The sequence below is a fragment of the Gossypium hirsutum genome, chromosome A02, assembly GCF_007990345.1.
Source record: "Gossypium hirsutum isolate 1008001.06 chromosome A02, Gossypium_hirsutum_v2.1, whole genome shotgun sequence".
Classification (NCBI taxonomy): Eukaryota; Viridiplantae; Streptophyta; class Magnoliopsida; order Malvales; family Malvaceae; genus Gossypium; species Gossypium hirsutum.
In genome coordinates this window covers 56,449,349-56,472,875 of record NC_053425.1, presented here as the reverse complement: position 1 = coordinate 56,472,875, position 23,527 = coordinate 56,449,349, and the positions used below count along the sequence as shown (strand labels likewise).

At 34.6% G+C, this 23,527-nt stretch overlaps 1 protein-coding gene across 1 annotated transcript; it reads right to left on the bottom strand.

Moving 5' to 3' along the window:
* Window positions 1-5,270: 5,270 nt before the first annotated feature.
* Window positions 5,271-8,868, bottom strand: LOC107956310 (uncharacterized). The gene is made up of 7 exons (XM_016892018.1): window positions 8,298-8,868; window positions 7,940-8,145; window positions 7,518-7,885; window positions 7,238-7,355; window positions 7,053-7,137; window positions 6,922-6,989; window positions 5,271-5,414 (listed from the first exon to the last, which is right to left on the bottom strand). The coding sequence occupies exons 1-7, from the start codon at window positions 8,866-8,868 to the stop codon at window positions 5,271-5,273; spliced, it is 1,560 nt and encodes a 519-aa protein (XP_016747507.1).
* Between the last annotated feature and the right edge of the window lie 14,659 nt (window positions 8,869-23,527).

Sequence of the window (23,527 nt, the reverse complement as noted above, 5' to 3'; positions counted from 1 at the left end):
AAAATTCAAACATGAAATTTTCACACATGCATATGTACATATAATAAGCATCAAATATGACAGCTAATTATTTTTATGACTCGATTTTGTGGTCCCGAAACCACTTTTTGACTAGGGTCAAATTAGGGGTGTCACAGTTAGACAACTTTTGCTACTCGGTTTTAAGCGAAAACGAGTAAAATGGCTTAATCGGTAAAAATACCTAATAGTCATAAGTACATGTTAGAGTGTGAATTTGATGCTTCCATAGAAGGGAAAAATGATCAACATGTCATAAAACATAAGAATAAGGGATGAAGTTTAATTCCCGAGCCTAGGGGCAAAAGTGTAATTATGCAAAAGTTTAGGGGCAAAAATGTAATTTTTCCAAAGTTTGTATTAAGTGCTGTTTTGATGAATGTATGTATTAAATAACATTAATTTGGCATTATAGATCAAGAGAAATGAGATTCAAGTCGCGATCGAGGGAAAAACAAAGTTTACGAAGAATAGGCTCGATTGCTAATATTTTGTATCGAGGAAAGTTCATGTGTAAATAAGGTAACATAATTTTTATTTTAAGTGATTTAATGTTATTTTTATGACATGATACTTATTATCATGAAATATGATGTTTTGTAAATTATTATTTGGTGATATGCAAATTATGTGAACAACTTGATAAGTATGAGATGCTAGCAAGTATCGATTTCTATATTCCGAAGAAAGAATCCCGTTTGACCCTTGGGAATAGATTAGGGTACAAGTGACATGTCACTAGGATACTTGATTTTCGAACTCGTTGAGTTGAGTCCGAGTTCGTGAGATGTAACTAGGCATCCGAACTCGTTGAGTTGAGTCCGAGTTCACTTATGGATGCGAACTCCAGAACTCGTTGAGTTGAGTCCGAGTTCACTTATGGGCGGGTTACATGGTAGCTTGGCTACATAAGTTCCACAGGCTATTGAGTTTGTCTAGCTGCGGGTATGGCACTTACGTTCATGAAATCCGCATATTCGAATTATATTCCGATGTGTTCAACGGGTGAATCTTAAGTGAATGAGAAGAATGTCTAAAACGAAGGTGACATATTGGTAAGTGTGGTGAATGAGAAAATTTGACAGGTATGTGCTTAAATCCTCGGGTTGAGAACTTGGTATGATGAAATCGTAGAAATATATTAAATACAAATGAAACATGAATGTCTTGGTGTTGTTTATGCAAATGATGTTTTATGTGGAATTTCATGATTATGTTACTTGCTATTTGCATGTGAACATACTAAGAATTTATGCTTACCCTCTTCTTTTCATTCATTGTAGTTGTTGACAAGCCGGCTTGAGAATCGGGATAGGTCAAAGATTCGTCCACACTATCCGAAGGCCTAAATTGGTAAAATGGCTTGCGTGTTTTGAATGTGGCATGTATGGCAAAATACTCACTTTGTGTAAATGATCTTATGATATGGTTATGGTTTGGCAAGAAAAGGGTTTGTAAATGATTAGTCATTGGAATGACCAATCTAAGTCATATTTGATGTTATGTATGTTTAAAATGCTATTTAGTCCATGAAAATATATAGTAAAGTAAAATTTGCCATAAAACAGAATCTGACAGCAGCAGTGATGTAAATTTTAAAAATCACTAAAAATAGTAGAAATGGAATTAAATGATGAGTAAGTTATGAAATTGAAGCTTGATAAGTGTATTTTTATATGGATGGAACAAAACAGGTATATGAGTTATATTTTGTGAGATATTTAAGTTTTGGTGGAACAGGGTCAGAGTGATCTCTGCATCCCCTGTTCTAACTTTAAAAATACACTATAAATTGTAAAAAAACAATTAGGAGTTTTATCTTACATGTATCAAATTATTATTGAGTCTAGTTTTATAAGAAACAAACAGAATAGTTATTGAAACTCTGTACAAGGAGATATTTGATTCGTAATACACAGGGGTCATAGTAGTCGAACCCTGAAACAGGGGAGAATTTAACTAATAAACTATACTAATTGGCTAGACCAAAATTCTAGAAAAATATTAGTAAATAGATATATGAGTCTAGTTTCAGGGAAAATTTACGGATCTTAGTTTTGGATTTTGGAACTTGAGATATAAATTTTTAAGTGACTGTGATGCAGTTGGCCAGCTTGTCTGGAAATTTTAAAAATAAATTGTTTAAGCTGTTAAATTAATGAATTAAGTTTAGTAACACCTCAAGCTTGACTCTGGCGACGGTCTCGGGCGTGAGGGCGCTACAGTCTTAGCTCATGTGTTTATTACTGAGCATACTGACTTGCAAAATTAGGGTGCAAAGGACTCACGGCCATTCAACACGCCTGTGGGGCAGACCGTGTGTCACGCACAGTCTAGACACATGCCTGTGTATCTACCCGTGTGGACCATTTAAAGGCTATTTCCCAAGCCTATTATCACCCTCAATCATTCATACACTCAATCATATTCTATAGCATACAACATGACATATTTAGACACTCAAATATTCAACACCATGGCACTTTTACACCTTCATAATGTCATTCTATTGCACATTCATTTTGTTACAACATTTAGAAGCATTCCACACTAATTTCATGCATAATCAAACTTGTTACCATATCTTCAAATTATACATTCATGACTATATTCATTTTAAGCCATTAAGTCGTCCCTTATCTTTTAGCATCTAATCCATACTTTATCATACATTCACCCAACAATAACATATCACATCATTAAGGCATTAACACATGCATGCATGGGTAATTAGATTACAACCCAATGATCAAATATAAGCCATATCACACGGCCATTACAAAATGAATCATTAACATTATAGGCCTTCACAATTTGGCCAAATAGCATGACACATACCACAAAATAACCAAGTCCTCTATACATGCCATACTTAAAATAACAATTTCACTATACTTAATAATCTTTTGATAGTGTGATCGAAGACTCCGACAGCTTCTGATCCCCGAGCTAGCTTGGCGGAACTACAAATGATGGAAAGGAAAGGGGGTAAGCATTAAAGCTTAGTAAGTCCACATGCAAATAATATGTAATGATAGTAAACCACAATCACACAAAGACATAATATCATAACCACAAAGATTATTCATTATCCAATCACTTTGGCTTTTTTATCAAGTGTTCATGTACATACTTTCTCATCACATATCATCTTTATCAAGGCATTATTCATAGGTTTAGCATACATACCTGTACTCGTCGTAGTATATGATATAACCATACCTTTTTAACATGCCCTCCTCAGGACTTTCATTACATCCATTGCATTACCCATTGAACACTTGGAATACTATTGGATACGCGAAAAGCTTGCACATAAGTGCCACATATACATACGTAGCCAAAGCTACCTCAAAACATGTAATGCTCGCAATGGAGCTACTCACGGGCTTGCTCATAAAAGCTATCGATCAAGGTGTAGCTACACAGGCTGCTCACACAAGCTTTCAAGTATCCAACCAACTCAAGGACTACCTAGCCACCGATACGACACACAAGATCATTGCCCGGAACCCAGTTACATGTATCACATCCCTTGTGAACTCGGACCAACTCAACAAGCTCGGATTTCTAAATTCCTAGTGACATGTCACTTGTATCCTAGACTATTCCTAAGGTTCAAACGAGATTTTCCTCACTTGCATAAGACATACTTTGTTGTACTTGCTCGTGATGTTGTATGTAGTGGCCTTAATATCATTTATGCTTTCATAACAACCAATAAGCATATAACTCATAATAATAAGAGAACATTTATCACATGATATCAAAACATTAAAATCATGCTGCAACACCTATTATTTGCATATCCACTTACCTAGGTACAAAATGATGGTAATCGAGTCTAATCGTTGTATGATTTATTCTTCCCTCGATCAAGACCCGGTTCACGTTTTTCTTGATCTATAAGGCCAAATTTAACTTTTTTATTAATCACATTACTCAAATCAATCCATAATCTATCTTTGGTAAATTACCTTTTTACCCCTATCTTTCCAATTATTTATGATTTAGTCCCTAGGCTTCTAAAATGAAATGCATGCATTTTCTTGGTTACCCAAGCCTAGCGAAACCTATACTATGCGCATATCAGCTCACATTTTCCTTTATTTCATATTTTCACTACTTACTTTTACAATTTTACAAACAAGTCCCCTTTTTGATGTTTTCACTAAAAATCACCTAGTAAAAGATGTTTATCATGCATCAAACATTCATATTCCTTCATTAATCATCCAAACACATGCATGTTGCACATGGGTCAAATTTCATACATGAGCTCTAGCTCAAAATATAGCTACAAATGGGTAAATCATGCTTCAAGGACTTCAAAAATACAAAGAACATTAAAAACGGGGCTTGGGAGCAATTACAATCAAGCTTGAAATGTTGAACAAAAACCCTAGCTATGGCTATTGAGTAATTCAGCTAGCACTTGGAAAAGATGGACACATTTTTTCTTTGATTTTCCCTTTGTATTCTTTTAATTACCAAATGACCAAAATGCCCTTATGGTCTTTCTTTCAAAGTTTTCCTATGCAAGTCCATTTTTGTCCAAAATTATAGAAATTGGTCAAATTGCTAATTAGGACCCTCTAATTCATAATCTAAGCAATTTCATGCTTAAAGCTTCTAGAATACAAGTTTTGCATCTTATTTAATTTGGTCCCAAAAATTCAATTAGACATTTTATGCATAGCATTTCTTCATGAAAGTTTCACATAAGCATACATTCATATTATAGACCTCATAAAAATCATAAAATAATTATTTCTATCTCAAATTTGTGGTCTTGAAACCATTGTTTTGACTAGGCCCAAATTCGGGATGTTACAGAAATCACCTGAATCGAATAGATAAGGATATTATCGTTTCATTGCATCCTCGGTTTCCCAAGTAGCCTCCTTAATCTTGTGGTGACTCCATAAAACTTTTACCAAAGCTATGCTCTTGTTACGCAACACCTTAACCTCATGAGCTAAGATTTCAACTATTTCTTCCTCATAAGTAAAACTAGGTCAAATCTCAATCTCCTTAACTAGAACAACATGCAATGGATCATATCGATACTTATGCAACAGAGACACATGAAATACATCGTGAATCCACTCAAGTTCAGTAAGTAATCTAAGTCGATACGTTACTGGTCCAATCCTCTCAATCACCTCGTAAGGCCCAATAAATCTCGGACTTAACCTCCTTATTCTTCTAAATCTTAAAACTTTCTTCCAAGGTGAAACTTTAAGGAAGACTCAATCCCCAACCTGAAACTCGATGTCACGAAATTTCAGATCTACATAAGACTTCTTCCTATCAGAAGTGGCTTTAAGTCTATCACTAATCAGTTTCACCTTCTCTTCAGTCTCCCAAATCAAATCCGAACCCACAACACATCTCTAACCAAACTCAAGCCAATAAAGAGGAGTTCTACACCCCCTACCATATAGTGCCTCAAAAGGTGCCATCGGAATACTCGACTGGTAACTATTATTGTAAGCAAATTCCACTAAAGGTAGATATAACTCCTAACTACCACCAAACTCGATGACACAACTGCGCAACATGTCCTCGAGTATTTGAATTACCTATTCCAATTGACCATCTATCTGAGGATGATAATCCGTACTAAAGTTAAGCTTCAAACCCAAAGCTCCTTGAACACTTCTCCAAAATCTGAAGGTAAATCGCAAATCTTTATCAGAGATGAATAAAATTGGTACACCATGAAGTCGAACTATCTCCTCCATATACAACTTAACTAATCTCTCCATCAAGTAATTAGTACGCATTACTAGAACATGCGTACTCTTTGAGAACCGATCAACAATCACCCAAATCAAAACTTTCTTTGTCGGAGTTAGTGGCAAACCCAAAACAAAATCCATCATAATCCTCTCCTACTTCTATTCCGAAATCTATATCGACTATAACAAACCTAAAGGATGTTTTGCTCCGCCTTCACCGTATGATAAACCATACAACAGCCCATGAAGTCGGTAACATCCCACTTCAATCTAGGCCACCAATACAACTCCCTAAGATCTCGATACATTTGGATACTACAGGGGTGCATAGCATAAGTGCTACTATGCGCCTCAATAAGAATTTCATGCCTAAGCTCAACATCAACAGGCATACACAATCTCCCACGAAAACTCAAGATGCCATTGGAATTCAATTCAAAACCTCCACCGCTACCATCCTCAACTTGTCGGATCTTTTTCACTAAGAACTCATCCACTAACTATCTCTCCTTAATCTAACTAGACAAAGTTGGCTTCACCTGAAACTCAACCAACAACCCCCCATCACTGGTTAAACTCAATCGTGCAAACATGGCTTGCAATTCAACTATCAACTTTCAACTTAAAGCATTAGCAACCACATTCGCTTTGCCAAGGTGATACTCAATCACACAATCATAGTCCTTTTACAACTCAATCCAGTGCCTCTACCTCAAGTTTAGCTCCTTCTGGGCTAGGAGATATTTTAAACTCTTGTGATCAGTGTAGATAACACAACTTTCACTATAAAGATAATGACGCCAAACCTTGAGTGATAAGACCATAGCGGCTAACTCCAAATCATAGGTTAGGTAATTATGGTCATGTTGCTTTAACTATTTTGAAGCATACGCTACCATCTTCCTATCCTGCATTAAAACACATCCGAGCCCCATATATGATGCATCACTTTAGACTACATACTCTTTCCTCGACTTAGGTTGAACCAACACTGGTGCCTCAGTCAACATTGTCTTCAGCTTATCAAAACATCTCTGTCTTTCCTCTGTCCACTCAAACGGCACATTCTTCTGAAGTAGCTTCGTTAAGGGTGCACTATGATGAAGAACCCTTCAACGAATCTACAATAATACCCCATTAATCCCAGAAAGCTACAGACCTCAGTAACGCTCTTTGGTTGCTTCCACCCTAGAATAGCCTCAACCTTCTTCAAATCCACACGAATCCCTTCAGAAGAAACCATACATCACTTACTGAAGCTAGAACTCGCACTTACTTAACTTGGCATACAGCTGCTCCTCTCATAAAATCTAAAAAACAACTCATAGATGTGCATCCTGATCATTCTCAGTACGGGAATACACGAGAATATCATCTATAAAGACAACTACGAACTAATCCAGATATGAGTGAAAAACTCAATTCATTCGGTCCATGAACGTTGTAGGCCCATTTGTCAATCCAAATGGCATAACCAGGAACTCGTAATGCCCATACCGAGTCCTAAACGTAGTCTTTAGGATATTAGCCTCTTTCTCATTGAGTTGATAATACCTAGACCTCAAATCAATCTTCAAAAACACCGTCGCTCCCCTGAACTTATCAAATAGGTCATCAATATGAGGAAACATATACTTATTCTTGATGGTTAACTTATTCAACTATCAATAATCAATACACAGCCTCAAGGTACTATCTTTCTTCTTTACAAACAACACCGATACACTCTAAGGTGATATATTCGGTCTGATAAACCCTTGATCCAACAACACTTGCAACTGGGTCTTTAGCTCCATGAGTTCTTTCGATGTCATGTGATAAGGTGTAATGGAAACTAGTGCACTGCCAAGATAAACCTCAATAACAAACTCAACCTCCCAATCTGGTGGCAAACTAGGTAACTCCTTTGGAAAGACGTCAAGAAAATCCTTCACAGCGTGGATATCCTGAACTCCCGTACCTTTACTCTTAAAATTAAGCATATAGGATAAGTAAGCTTCACAACCTTTACACATCAACTTCTCAGCCTTAGTCGTGGACACCTCATTAAAGAATAATTTAGGTCTCTCTCCCATGACTACAATCTCCAATCTACCCTTAACTCTCAAAGTAAGACGCTTTATCTAGAAATTGATCATTTCCCCATGCTCAGTCAACCAATCCATTTCGAGAATTACGTCAAACCCACAAAACGATAGATCCATCAGATCTACGGGAAAAGTGTATCCTTGTACTGCCAACGGACACATTCGATAAACCCGATCAACCAAAAAACTTCCCCCTAGAGAACTCATCACTACCATTCCCTGACTAATTGTCTCTACCAGAATCCTCAACTCACTCACCAAATCGCTCACAATATACAAAAGAGTAGAACCCAAATCTATTAGCGAAAATAAAGAGAAAGATTTTAGTAAAAAGGTACTTGCTATCACATCTGCTTCCAAGCGCTCCCATGGCTCCCTCACAGCATAAACACGAGCAAGTCCACCCGAGTCAATTGATGTAGCTATAGTATAGGAATAGATCTCTGACCTGTCGATCTCCTATTACCACCATGACTTTGGCCTCGGCCTCTAGCAAATGCAGTAGACTGGGTCATCTCATCTATAATCGGGCAGTTATGAATCTGATGCTCCTTTGACCCGTAGCGCAGACATGCCCCAGACATCTTCCAGCACACTTTTAGATGCCTACACTCATAGTGCTGACACACTAGGAACCCGACCGATCCACTCGAAGCAACTACCGCAATACTCTGCGGCCTGGCTTGGCTCGAATGAGAATCCCATTGATCATTCTTGTTAGACCTCTGAATCTTTCGACCTTTCTTGCCTGGTCTCCTTGATGACTCTGAGTGATCGAAGCCTCTCTTCCCAATCTCGGTGACAATCGGTTTAAGCAGCTCGGTTAGTGTCTCCTCCATAGCCTTAGTCCTTTCTACCAAATTATTGAAGACCTCTACGCTCTGTGACACTAGATACATCTGAATATCCTGATTTAGCCCAAACTGGAACCTCTTACACCTTTTCCTCTTCAAGAACACCATCTTCAGAGCATATTGGCTAAACTGCACAAACCTAGACTCATATTTAGCCACGGACATGGTTCCCTGAAGCTGATCCAAAAACTCTCTCTTCCTCACATCCAGATACTACTCTCGAAAGCACTTATTTTGGAAGGACTCCAAAAAGAACTCCCAAGTCAATTGATCAGCAGTGGTCCCCTTTTACCTTATTCCACTAGTGACGAACTTCACCATTTAGTAATAATACGATGCAATCCATCTTCTCATTTGAGCATCCCATCTGCTCAAGGATCCTCTTAACATTCTCCAACCAATATTCAACAATCGTCAGATCATCTCCTTTAGCTCCTGAAATTCTTTACCACCCAAACTCGAAGTTATTCGGGTGGCAAACATCTGGCAGTGGGCGTAGGGTTCCCACCGGCTATACTCTAGAACGCCCTATCCAGTACTTAAACTAAAGACTCGAAACTAGTTCTAGGTGCAGCTTCTCCCAGAGCTGGTTTCATCGGTGCATTCGCAGTCGGACTCCAGCGCTAAGAGGCATCTCTAACTACTATTATATTTAATTTAAAGAAAATGATAAAGTAAGAAGTGGCAAGTGGTCCAAAACAATTCTTTTGAAGAAAAAATTTTCAATAAGGGAATGTGTTCCCGTTCCTACCTCATTCATAACAAATTTTCACACTATATTATTTTTGTCCAAAAAGGTTAAAAAAATTATTTATCTATAAAAAACCCATTTATTTTTTATTTTTTATTACATTTTTTTATAAACTTGACTCGGATACCACTAAATGTGACACCCTAAACCCGGGCAAAATAGTCCAACCCAAATTCCAAACAACACATTAGCCACCGAAGTGGCTCTTTGAAAAACTACCACAAATCACACCAACCATCCATACGCACAATACATATTCAAAATATTTCATACAGCAAGCTTTTCTAAATCAAACAATAAGTCATATAATAAGTGGAATAAGGCGTACCTGAATTTTTGCAGGCTTTATTAGCTGTAAAATGTCTCGTTAGCTCATATGGGCAGTATTATATAATTCAAACAACAAATTTACCAAACAAGCAAACACAGAAATAAAAATTCCAAAAAATTAAGCAGCCCAAAAAGTCCATTTACAACCCTTAGAAAAATGATTTATAAATTGTTGAAAATAAACTAAGTCCCATTCTAAGTCTCTAGCCTGAAAATGTCCCACTTTGCCTTCTTGGGGTTTTACAAGCTCGGTACATATATTGTAGAAAGAAAGTTTGTGCGATGGATCACTAAACTGCCACCCTCCTTATTCTCCCACGCACTACTTATCTAAAAGGGTAAAGAAAATAAAGGTATGAGCTTGGGAAAGCTCAATGAATACACATGCATAATTCACATGCTAAACAACTCACTTACACACAGATAGCATATAACAGTTCGTACATAAACAGTTTTATATGTAAGTGATTTGCATACAATCAGTTCACATGTTATTAATTCACATATAATCAACCCTGTTTAGTTTAGTGATATATTGGCAATTCGTGAAAAGGAAACATAATTAAATGATATACTCATTGGATAAACGGATCTCCCAGAACATAACCAAAGACTCATAGAGTCACTCAAATCGCCATAAAGTTAGCAAGAATGCTTACACTCTTTGAAAAACACACCCTTATGATCCCCAGTGAATGGAGCATTGCTCGACATTCCCTTATTTCTCCATCGAATCACCGAGCCACAATTTCCTATCACATAATATGGGTGAGCACTCACAACCCTATGGCATGGCAACTATATCCAATGGTTCCAAAAATTCACAATTCCAGCATATCACAATAATATACATTTATAGATCACATCATTTTAGGCTCACACTTTTAATAGAGCTCGTAGTACTCATAGAGTAGCTAGCAAAGCATTAAGCTCACATATATGAAAATATTAAGCACAAAACAACAAATTTTGCATGCAATGTGGATCCTCATAACCTTATAGATTCACACACAGAGAGCATAGTAGACCTCACGTTTCACATGGGTTTGCAATTCACGTTATAAGGTTCACACACCGCATATATATACATTTATATATAGATTAAATAAAACAATCTTTTTAATGCAAAGACATATATATGATATTTATAATAGAAACTCATACATGTATATAATACAAAACCTTTTTAATGCAAAGTTATATATATTATTTTTAATAAAACCACTGCATGCATTTAATGTATAGCAGAACCCATTTTTCTCATGTTTATATAATATATATTAACAACCCTTCTCCGTTATTGAATTAGGGTTTTGGAGTATTACCGATCAATTAAAAATCATTCAACATCATAACATTAAATAAATTGAAATTATTATAAACTAATCAATCATAAGCATTTTTGTCCCTAAATCGAGCCTTCGAGGGCCTAAAACTAGCTTAGAAGTAATTCAGGACTAAATCAAAATAAAAACAAAAGTTCTAAGAAAAAGATGCAAAAATGTGCAAACAAGATTCACACGATCTTGTGGTCAGGCCGTGTGACATAGCCCGGGCCGTGTAACATTCGAACAAAGGGACAAATGATCGTGTCCTCATCTGTGTAACTCATTGGATTGCCACACACGACCGTGTGCCAGGTGTGTGCTAGGTTGTGTAACTCATTGAATTGAAACACTATGAAATTTCAAATGACACACGGCCGTGTGATAGCCCGTGTCCCAAGCTGTGTGATCAATAATTTGACCCTAAATTCAAGCCATTTCATGTCTAATTCATACCTAACCATTCATACCATTTGGGCATACATCCAAGGAACTTAAACATCATTCAAACACACATAAACATGCCTTTTCAAACATCCTAATTCATCTAACCAATATGCCCTTCAAAGGCACCACAATTGTATCAAAACATTATGGATCAAACCAAAGCAATTTGACCATAACTCAAGCACACAACCTAGTTTGTTTAGCCACTACATTATACCACAAATGACTATTTCCAACCATCATATACATACCAAAAGGGACTTATATACAAGCACTTATATATAACCAAAATGACAATACTTGGTACGGCATTGAAGTTCACCAAATCCAATATGACTTCAAAAGCTTAAACACACCAAAACATCCATTACACATTAAAGAAATACCATTACAAAGATCATATACATGCCATTATTAACCTTGGCCAAAATACTCAAAAACTACCGAAATGGTTGTTGGCTAGTGTGATAGGTCTCCAACAAGCTTCCAACCAATCGAGCTTTCGATAATCTATAAAAACAGGAAAGTAACTACAAAAGCAATGAGTTCTTAGTAAGCTCGTATAAACTTAAGCATAACTTACCATTTCATTAACACAATTCATATATTAAGCATAAACTCATTACCAATGCCATAAGCTTCGTATAAGCCTATACAGCATCATCAAACTCACAAGTTAGTATACTTGTTTATGATACAAATGAATTCAACCATAAGATAAGTAGAATTCCATATATATATATATATACATCATGTAACTCATTAATCTTTTCATAGGATCATGATTCATTCCATTTGCATACTTACCATTTTTTTTCTTTTCTTACCCGTTGAACCATCTAGAATTACATCGGGTACTCGGGAATACTCACACATAGTGTGCTTTTCCATATAATCGTAACCTTTCCTTTACATCAATGCTTACACGAGCTATGAAATCGGTCTGCTTACACAAGCTGTAGGTCGAAATGTTAGCTACACGATGCTGCTCACACAAGCTGTGGAGAACCTACAAAAAATGCGGGACCTCAGGCATCGGTAGGACATTCAAGACTACTACCAGAAACATGAAATCTCTAATGACATGTCATTTGTATCCTAAGAATTCTTTAGGTTCAAACGGGACTCGTTTTTCTTCAGTTCATCATAACATTGATACATGTATATTCAAATCCATTTACAACTAACATAATATAATAGATAATCAATTTAACTAGCATTAACACATTTACAATTCATACTATAATAGCCCAAAATTGGGTCTAGTTGGAACAGAGGTTTCAGGACCACAAAATATGAGATATAAATAATTATTTTATGATTATTTTTAGGTCTATGATATGATTGCATGATTGTTTGAAAATTTCGTGAAGAAATTCTATGCATAAAGTGCTTAATTCGAAGTTAGGGGCTAAATTGAAGAAGTTACAAAACTTGCATTCTAGAAGTTTCTAGTATGAAATTGATTTGAAATATTAATTAGGAGGTCTTAAATAGAAATTTGACCAATTTCTAAGTTATGGACAAAAATTGGACATAGATGGAATTTTTGGAAAGTTTAGTAGTAAGGGTATTTTGGTCATTTAGGGGTAAAATGAATTAAAATACAAAAGTAAAAGCCAATTTTGCTCATCTTCTTCACCATGGGCGTGTATACCAAGGGAGACTCCATGGCTAGGGTTTTCAAGCTTCCCAAGCTCAATTGTAAGTCCGTTCTAACCCCGTTTTCAAGTTCTTTACGTTTTTGGAGTCTTGGTAACTTGATTTAGCTTATGCTAGCAATAATTCAACCTAGGGTTCATATTTGGAAAAATACCCATAGGTAAAATTTGTGTATTCTGGTGTTTTATGATACAATATGAGGTTTTAAATTATGTTAGACAACTTGTGCTACTCGGTTTTAAGTGAAAACGAGCAAAAGGGCTTAATCGGTAAAAATACCTAATAGTCATAAGTATATGTTAGAGTGAGAATTTGATGTTGCCATAGAAGGGAAAAGTGATCATCAAGTCATAAAACATAAGAATAAGGGATGAAGTTTAATTCCCGAGCCTAGGGGCAAAAGTGTAAATATGCAAAAGTTTAGGGGCAAAATTGTAATTTTTCCAAAGTTTGAGTTAAGGACTGTTTTGAATAGTACATTAATTAAATAATTAAAATATGATGTTTTAGATCCCAGAAAATGAGATTTGAACCTAGAATGAGAGAAAAATTGAAAATTGGGAAAGTTGGTTAAATGGCCATTTTAATATCAAGGTAAGTTCATATGTATAATAAGCATTAATTTATGCATGTTTCAATGTAAAATTGATATATTTACTATGATCTCCAAGGTGTTGAAAGTATGTAAGTTGGTATGATAATAATACAACAATAATGCTGTAATTTATATTTGAAAGTTAAATTTAGTGAATTAATTGAATTATGTTAAATTAAATGATTATGGTGCCAAGTTTATGAATTGATTTAAAAATATGTCTATGGTACATGAAGTGCATTGAATTATCATACATAAATGTGATTTTTATGATTATGGATATTATGGGAAATTGTAAGTTCATATGATTTTGAATAAGACAATGTGTAATTTAATGTTATTGCGTTGATATTAAATAAGATGTAAGTTTATATGTAAGTAATACATCACTATTACTTGTATTATGATATTTTATAAAAATATTGGAAATATGTTTGTGGATAATTACTTGATTGGTGAAATTGTTGGAAAAGAGAGAGAAATCCCGGTTGAACCTTCGGAAAGATTGGATGATACAGATGGTATGTAGCTAGGTCATATGTATAGTGCTGAATGCACATCATGTGTACAAGAGAGCTACAAGACATTATGATGTAGCTAGGTCGCATGGGTGATACTATGTGTACACCATGTAGACAAGAGAGCTACGGGATATATGTAGCTAGGTCGCATGCGTGGTTCCAAGTGAAGGACACCATGTAGACAAGAGAGCTACGAGATAAACTGGCTAGGTCACATGGGTGGTACTAAGTGTTCACCATGTGTACAAGAGAGCCGAACTATATGATGGGTGGAGCTATGTGCTAAAACCACCAAGTATCGAGGATTGATCCGAAGTGTTCAACGGGAGACTCTCTATGTATTGCTTTGTCAGTTTTGTGATGAATATGTGCAGGAACTTGGTTATGTGAATGATGTGTTCATTAAGTGACCAGGATGTGGTAAGGTTATAAACAAGTAAGTTATACATGAGGATGATTTTATGGTGACCTTGTGATCATGGGCCTATACTTGTGATGTATGAAATGTGATGAAAATGATTTGTGATATGTATGTTAAAATGAGGTTAATACAAAGAAAGTGTGAAAGAGTGAATTAGCAATAAAACTGTTTTGGACAGTAGCAGTGACGTGATTTTGAAAAATCACCAAAAATAGTATAAATTGAATCAGAGATTGAATGAGATATCAAATTAAATCTTAATGAGTCTATTTTCATATAAAATAAACATAGAAAGCAAAGGAGTTCTATATTTTGAGATATTTATGTTTTTGTGAGATTGATTCAGAATGATTACGTGATCCCCTGTTCTGACTTTGGAAAATCAAAAAAAAATTGAGAAAAATAATTAGAGGCTAAAAATTATATTTTTAAAATCCATAATGAGTATATTTTCAAGATAAATCAACAAGAACATTATCCGAGTTCTGTACTGTGAGATAATTATTTTTTAGTGAAGAGAAGTCAGAACTGTTAGAAAGTGAAACAGGGGAAATTTTAATGAATAAACTGTACTAATTGGCTAAACCAAAAATTATGAAAATTTTATGGTGGAACGATATGTGAGTCTAGTTTCAGGGAAAATTTACGGATCTTAATTTGGAGCTCTGTAGCTCGAATTATAAATAATTAAGTGACTATGACTCGTGTGGACAGTTTGATGTGAACATTTATTAGTAAATTGTGAAATCGTACTTACAAGAATGCTATATACATTAAGGATGTGGAATGGAGAGGAGGAGGAGGAAAATAAATATATGTGGAATACATGAAAACTATAGGTATATGAATTATTGATATAATGAAATAAATGATATGTGCTTATAAGAAAACAAAAAGAGAATGTTATGTATCATGACATGTATATATATATATGACTAGTCTCAATGTAATGCTTGTTGGGTATGGAATTGAATTAAAATGTTTCAGGAAAACATGTTATTCTGCGCATCTGAATTGTGGTATTTTATAAAGATATGATCTAGCTTTAAATATGAATGCTTGATGATTAAGCTGAAGATATTTGGTAAGATGATAATCTTGGTATAAATGTATAAGTGGTACTATAATAAACAAGGTAAAATGAGTATGAGAGACACATGTATGATGACATACAAATGCTATGTTTGTGGTTTAATTGAGGATGTTTAATCATTAAATGAATACCATGTTATATGCTTTTGATTTTGTATAAGTGTGTAAGAGATCAAGGTTGACCAAAACTTGGAAAATAGCCTAGGTATATTGCACACAGGCAGAGACACGACCATGTGTCTCAGCCGTGTATGGAACACGACTTTGGGACACGGGCGTGTGGAGCCTTAAAGCATGAAATTTCCAAGATTTTTGTAAGTTCTCGGTTTAGTCCCAAACCCTTTCTAAAGTATGTTTTAGGCTCCGTAGACTCAAATAAGGGACTATGTGTAAGAGAATGAACGCTTTGAAATATGAATAAAATTTTATGGCTCGTATTTTAGTTTAATGTTTGTATGTTTGTCTGGTAACGCCTCGTACCTTAGCCCGGCCTCGGATACGGGTAAGGGGTGTTACATATACGAACTTACCTCGATAACTAAAGTCGTAGTAGTAGAGTCGAACTAATTTGAAACTTTAGCTTTACTTCGATTTAAATTCGATTGTGGTTTATCTTGATCTAAAAAATAATTTCATTGAATTAAATGCTTCTAGTATTCGATTTAATCCATAGTTCATATTTATCCAAAATTACAAAATTACCCCTATTACTTTGACTTTTTAGAATTTAGTCCTTAAGCTCATAACTTAAATATAACTCATTTCAGCCTAAATCCAACTTAACCAATGTTATAAGGGACCTTGAAACAACCCATAATGACCAAAAATTCACAACAAAACCCATGAATTTATACTTTTAACAATTTAATCCCTATTTCTAAAATTCAACAAAAATAACTTAACAAAACATGTTTATTTTGCAATCTTATGTTTATTTTGCAACCAATATTAATAATCTATCAACTAACATCAAAATATATTCAAAAAAATCCATGGAAAGTCCGTCAACCTCTAACAGTTTTGCAAATTAACCCTCGGGCTAGCTAAATTTAGCTAAAACGGACTCAAAAACATAAAAACCATTAAAAACGGGCCTTGAATTCACTTACATGCATCAAAGAGCTTGGTCGAACCTCCATAACATAAAAATGGTATTTTTTTCTCTTCAATTTATGTGGAAAAGTAATTAGGGAAGATGATATCAATTTTGTCTTATTTTAGTTTAAGTTTATTTATAAAATTACTATTTTAACCTTGGTTAATAACTTAAAAATTAACAAAAGCTTACCCATAAATGTCCACTAACATTAAAAATGGTATAATTACTATTTTATTCCATTAATTTAAAATTTCATAGTCATTTGATCCCTTTTACTAATAGAATTCAACTTTTTCACCTTTTACGATTTAGTCATTTTCACCTAATTAATCATTTAAACATTAAAATTTCTTGACGAAATTTTACTATGACCTTAATATAATGTAATATCCTGATTTTGGGCCTAGTCGTAATAGTGGTTTCGTGACCACAAAATTCGAGATAGAAATAATTATTTTATGATTATTTTGAGGTCTATGATATGATTGCATGATTGTGTGAAAATTTCGTGAAGAAATTTTATGCATAAAGTACTTAAATTGAAATTAGGAACTAAATCGAATAATTTGTAAAACTTGCATTTTAGAAGTTTCTAGTATGAAATTGTTTTGAAATATTAATTAGGAGGTCTTAAATAGCAATTTTACCAATTTATAAGTCTATGGACAAAAATTGGACATGGATGGAATTTTTGGAAAGTTTAGTAGTAAGGGCATTTTGGTCATTTAGGGGTAAAATGAATTAAAATACAAAATTAAAAGCCAATTTTTCTCATCTTCAACCCCATGGCTGAATATAGCAAGGAGAAACCATGGCTAGGGTTTTTCAAGTTTCCAAGCTCGATTGTAAGTCCGTTCTAGCCTTTTTTAATGATTTTTACGTTTTTGGAGTCCCAGTAGCTCGATTAAGCTTATGCTAGCAATAATTCAACCTAGGGTTCATATTTGGAAAAATACCCATAGGTGAAATTTGTGTATTTTGGTGTTTTATGATAGAATATGAGGTTTTAAATTATGTTAGACAACTTGTGCTACTCGGTTTTAAGCGAAAACTAGAAAAAGGGCTTAATCGGTAAAAATACCTAATAGTCATAAGTACATGTTAGAGAATTTGATGTTGCCATAGAAGGGAAAAATGATCATCATGTCATAAAACATAAGAAAATAGGCTGAAGTTTAAATTACGAGCTTTGGGGCAAAAGTGTAAATATGCAAAAGTTTAGGGGCAAAACTGTAATTTTTCCAAAATATGATTTTGGGTCAATTTGAATAATGTGAGTCATAATTAGACTATATTTTAAATGATAGAGCAATGAAAACTAAAATTCAAGCTAAAATGGGGAAAATACCAAGTTGTGGACGAAATGGTAAAAGTAGTCATTTTCGCATACGAGGTAAGTTCATGTGTAAATGTAGTAACATAATTGTCATTTTAAGCAATTTAATGTTGTTTATATGATATGATGCTGATTTTTATCATGAAATATTATGCTTTGTGGTTATTTTCGAATAAAATGCAAATTATGTGTATTAATTGTTAAATATAAAGTACTACCGAGTATTGGTTTCGGTATTTTACGGAAGATGGCAAGGAGATGTGTTCGAGGAAAATCCCGTTTGAACCTTAGGAATAGATTAGGATACAAGTGACATGTCACTAGGATGGTTGAGCATCAAAACTCGTTGAGTTGAGTCTGAGTTCACTTATGGATGCGAATGTCCGAACTCGTTGAGTTGAGTCCGAGTTCACTTATGGATGCGAACGCTCGAGCTTGTTGAGTTGAGTCCGAGTTCACTTATGGGCGGGTTACATGGTAGCTTGGCTACATATGTGGCACTTACGTGCAAACTTTCCATGTATCCGAATTATATTCCGATGTGTTCAACGGGTAAAATTCTACTCAAATGGAGGAATACTCGAGATGAAAGGGATGTACTGGTAAGTGTTGTGAAATGAATACTTTGAACAGGTATGTACTTAACCCTCGGCTTGAAAACTCGATATAACAACAATATGGTAAGATGATAAATGAAAATGTGATATGAATGTCTCGGTGATGATTATGCAAATGATGTTTTATGTTTGCTTATATAGTTGTGTTACTTGCTATTTGCATGTGAGCTTACTAAGCATTTATGCTTACTTCCTCCTTTTCATTCCTTGTAGTGTTGACAAGCCAGCTCGAAAATCGGGAACGGTCGGAGGCATGCTCACACTATATCCGTATACCATCTTGGCATAATGGCTTGCATATTTTGAGTAGCATTATAATCATTTTGTATATATGGTCTTATGATATGGTTATTGAGTGGTATGGAAATGCTTGGTAATGATTAGCCATTGGAATGGCTAATCATGATCATTTTTGGTGTTATGTATGCTAAATTACTAGCTAATCCATGGAAAACATGAAATAGGTAAAATTTACCATAAAATAGATTCAGACAGCAGCAGTGACGTGAGTTTGAAAAATCATTAAAAATAGTAGAGATACAATTAGATGGTGAATAAAATATTGAATTGAATAATTATGAGTCTATTTTCATATGGATGGAACAAAACAGGTATATGAGTTATATTTTACGAGATGTTTAAATTTTTGTGAAACAGGGCTAGAGCGATTTCTGGATCCCCTATTCTGACTTTGGAAATTCACCATAAATTTTTCGAAGATAATTAGAAGTCATAACTTATATGTAAAGATTCCTTATTGAGTCTAGTTTTATTAGAAATAAACGTCATAGTCATTGAAACTCTCTACAGGGAGAGATCTGATTCGTAATACACAAAGGTCAGAGCAGTCGAACCCTGAAACAGGGGATACTTTAACTAACAAACTGTACTAATTGGCTCGACCAAAAATTCTAGAAAAAAATTAGTAAGTAGATATATGAGTTTAGTTTCAGGAAAAATTTACAGAATTGGATTTTGAGTTTCGTAACTCGAGATATTAATTTTTAAGTGACTATGACGCAGATTGTTAGCTTGACTGAAAATTTTAAAAATAAATTGTTTGAGCTGTTTAAGTAATGAATTAAGTCTGTTAACACCTCGTGTTCGACTCCGGCGACGGTCTCGGGTACGGGGCGTTACATTTGGTGGTATCAGAGCAGGTTTAGTCGGTTCTCGGACTAACCTAGCATGTGTAAAAGTTTAGCTATACATGCCACTAATCTGTGATAGTGTGATGTCTTCCGACGCGTATGAGTACCATCTTATTTAGACAGGGTACTCTCCAACCGAGCTGCGCTGACCATGTTCAATGTTATGTGAAGGTATTTGAGTAAAGTTATGATTATGATAAGTCTCGGTTCAGAAAAGTATGAATAAAAGTTTATGATACGTATGTGATAATATGTGAGATGAAAGTTCATGTTGTGATAAATATCCATATTTGCTTAATGCTCATACGATGTAGTGTATGTGGCATACTTGATAAGATGAACGGAATAAATAGAAAGTAGTAGAGGTATGAATAAAGGTCATAATATCATGATACGAATGAAAATGTCCTTGTCTTGATTGGACGTTGAATGTTGATGAATGTTAATGATATACAATTTTTTATGAGATAAAGGATTATAATGAAATGAACTTATCTATGTTAAATTGTTGGACTGAATTATATGATTGTAATGATATGTACATGATGATGCACAAAATGAAAGTTGTGATTGTGATGCAAATATCTATGTTTGTTTGGCCTTATATGATGTCATGAGCATGAATTGATTTAATTAAATGAATGGATAAGTAAAGCTATCTAGAAAACATAGAATGTATGCATAAGTATATTGCCTAAATGGGACAATAGGAAATTTGGTGTAAGGCAACATGAATGAATGACATGATTTTGATGATGTTGCTATGATGATAGGAGTTGTGTCATATGTGTATGTATAAGAAAGTCGAGTCAGAGGTCCTACAACCCCTCCCCCTTACCAAAGTGGTACTTATAATGGAATTTCATGAGATTTGTATTGAATAAGTTTTCGGTTGAGAACCCAAAGATTTCAGTGATAGAATAATTATAAGTATGATCAGAGATTGAAAATGAGCTGATAAGTAAAGTCAGAGCCAGTAAAGTATCGGATTGATGTAAAGATTATTAGAGTTATGCACTGTCCCAGTTAGAAAAGGAATTCTCCTTGGTAAACCGAATTACTCAGTTGCAAGGTCGAGAAAAGTGTAAATCGAAATTTATTCAGAACTGGCCTTCTTTAGTGAATGGTTTAATATGAAGTTTGTGACGACAGAACTAGTTGGGGAAATGATAATTGAAATGTGAACTATTTGAGTGTGACAGTTATGACTGGACAGATTTAGCAGTCTCTTTTGAGATGTTCTATGTGTTTACCCGTTCTCAGAAATATTTCTATGGCTATTGATCTTCTGAAGAAATTCTTGTTATATGGGAATGTCTTTTAATCCTGGTGTTGGATGAAAGCATTGGTAGTCTGACTGGTTTATAATTTATATTGCTCTATTTCATCGGGTATTCTATTTCATTTCGTTTGATAAGAACTGATGAGAGAATACATATGATATTATGATTCTGTTTCTTCTACTTGATGCTTCATCTGATATATATGTATGGGAAGATATATTGATCTTGTTATATTTGATTTTAGTGGGATTAAATGATGTTTTCTTCTGGACTTTCTTTCTTTGAAGAATTATCGGGGTATTCTGTATTTTCTCTATGAGTTTGGTTTTCGATTCTCCGGTATAGTATCGTATCTTGGGTTTCTTTATTCTGGATTTCTTTATTCTGGATTTCTCTATCTTGGATTTCTTTATTCGGTTTCCTTGTTATCTTTGTTCCATAATTTGTCAATTATGACTCGTGTTCGAAGTGCGTTCTTCAGCTCGTGATAATCATGTCAAATATGACTATACTTCTAATTTGATCTTGGTAATGTGGTGATTTTAGTATTGGGGTTTTTTCTAATTTCTGTGTAAGGATTTGACATCAGTAAAGGCATAGATGATAAAAGCGCGAGTTTCAGTCGGTATGGTGAATTATTTATTTGAAAGATTTCATGTGACAATTATGTCAGGATTATTTTTCTCAAGTCTGATAATAGAATTTCATTTTGTACAAATAAAAGAGTAAATAGTCTGAACGAGAAGTGTATATTTATTAGAAAGAGTTGGATATTAGTTAAAGTCACTACGAATGATAAGGTTTTCGTCTTGTGAAAGCTGAAAAGTTTATTATGTTGACAGAGTTCGGATAGATGAGAATATTGGTAACCGAAGCGTCTAAACTAGACTAGTCTACATTGAGTAAAGACTTCCTGACTTTCAGTAATGTACCGTTGTATGAATTGTGATGTGTTTCAAGACAGTGAGGTAATGTGATAGTTTAGAGCATTCGATGTTACATAAAATCAGAGTTGTTAAAGGGGTTAAAGTCGAACATTGGGATCTATCAAAATTATCCTTGCCGGTGTTGATATTGGGATGGAAATGAGAAGGATTATTCTTGAGGCCATATCAGAATTATTTCCATGGCGGAAAGAGGAAAATGTGATGTATCCTATTGTTAAATGTTTGGCGAGATCTATAAATCATATCGGTATTGAATGAATTCCTACTCATCAGATTCATGGAATTTCAGGTCTCTTTGATTGTTGGATTTCTTGGAATAAATTGTTAACACCTCGTGTTCGACTCCGGCGACGGTCTCGGGTACGGGGCGTTACATATAATCCCGTAGAAAATAAATAAATACTAAAATAATAATTCACTCGTCAGAATCGTGGTCTCAAAATCATTGTTTTCGACACCACTACAAATGGGCTGTTACAGTTCACATATACATGTATTTAACAGTTCACAGAGTTATATTATATATCCAAACTTTAGTTGCCAATATATATAGTATATATTTTACCTAACCTTGGACGCATATATACATTTGTTTAAGGTTCGCACAATCATGTAGAAATTCACGCATACAGTTTCATGTTAAAAGTTTTCACAACACATGGAAGAAGTTCGCACAATACAAGGATGTGGTTTGCACAATGCATAAGTTTAATACACACAATGTTAAGAAGGGGTTTGCACATCTTACTTGACTTCCAATCGTGCACGACCTCGTTTTCAAGTGTCGTACATAGAGTACTCACCTTGATTCACCACAACTTCGATTATGTAACCTTCTCCTTGCCTTTGTCTCTACTATTCGATGCTACGCCAATATTTTTAGCTTCGATCTAGCTACCTTTCGCAACTCCTGAGTGGTCCGCTCAATAATCGAACCAAAGTTTAAGAAGAAAAATGGTGCTTAGCTGCTTGGAAAATGTAATGCGCAAGAAGAAAGCGTAAATACATGAGGAAGAAGTTGAGCAGTGTTGGCTTTTATAGCCAAATTCATTAATTAAATTTTATTTATTTATCCTATAGATCCCTCCTAATTCTATTCTTGTTTTAATAAATCTCCTAGTAACTATTAGTCTTAATTTACCTATTTAAGTTATCTAGTTTAACTTCTATTTCTATTTAGTTCTAATTACAAACATGTCTTCTATTTTCTTTATTTTTAATCTATAATTTAATGCCAATACTATCTA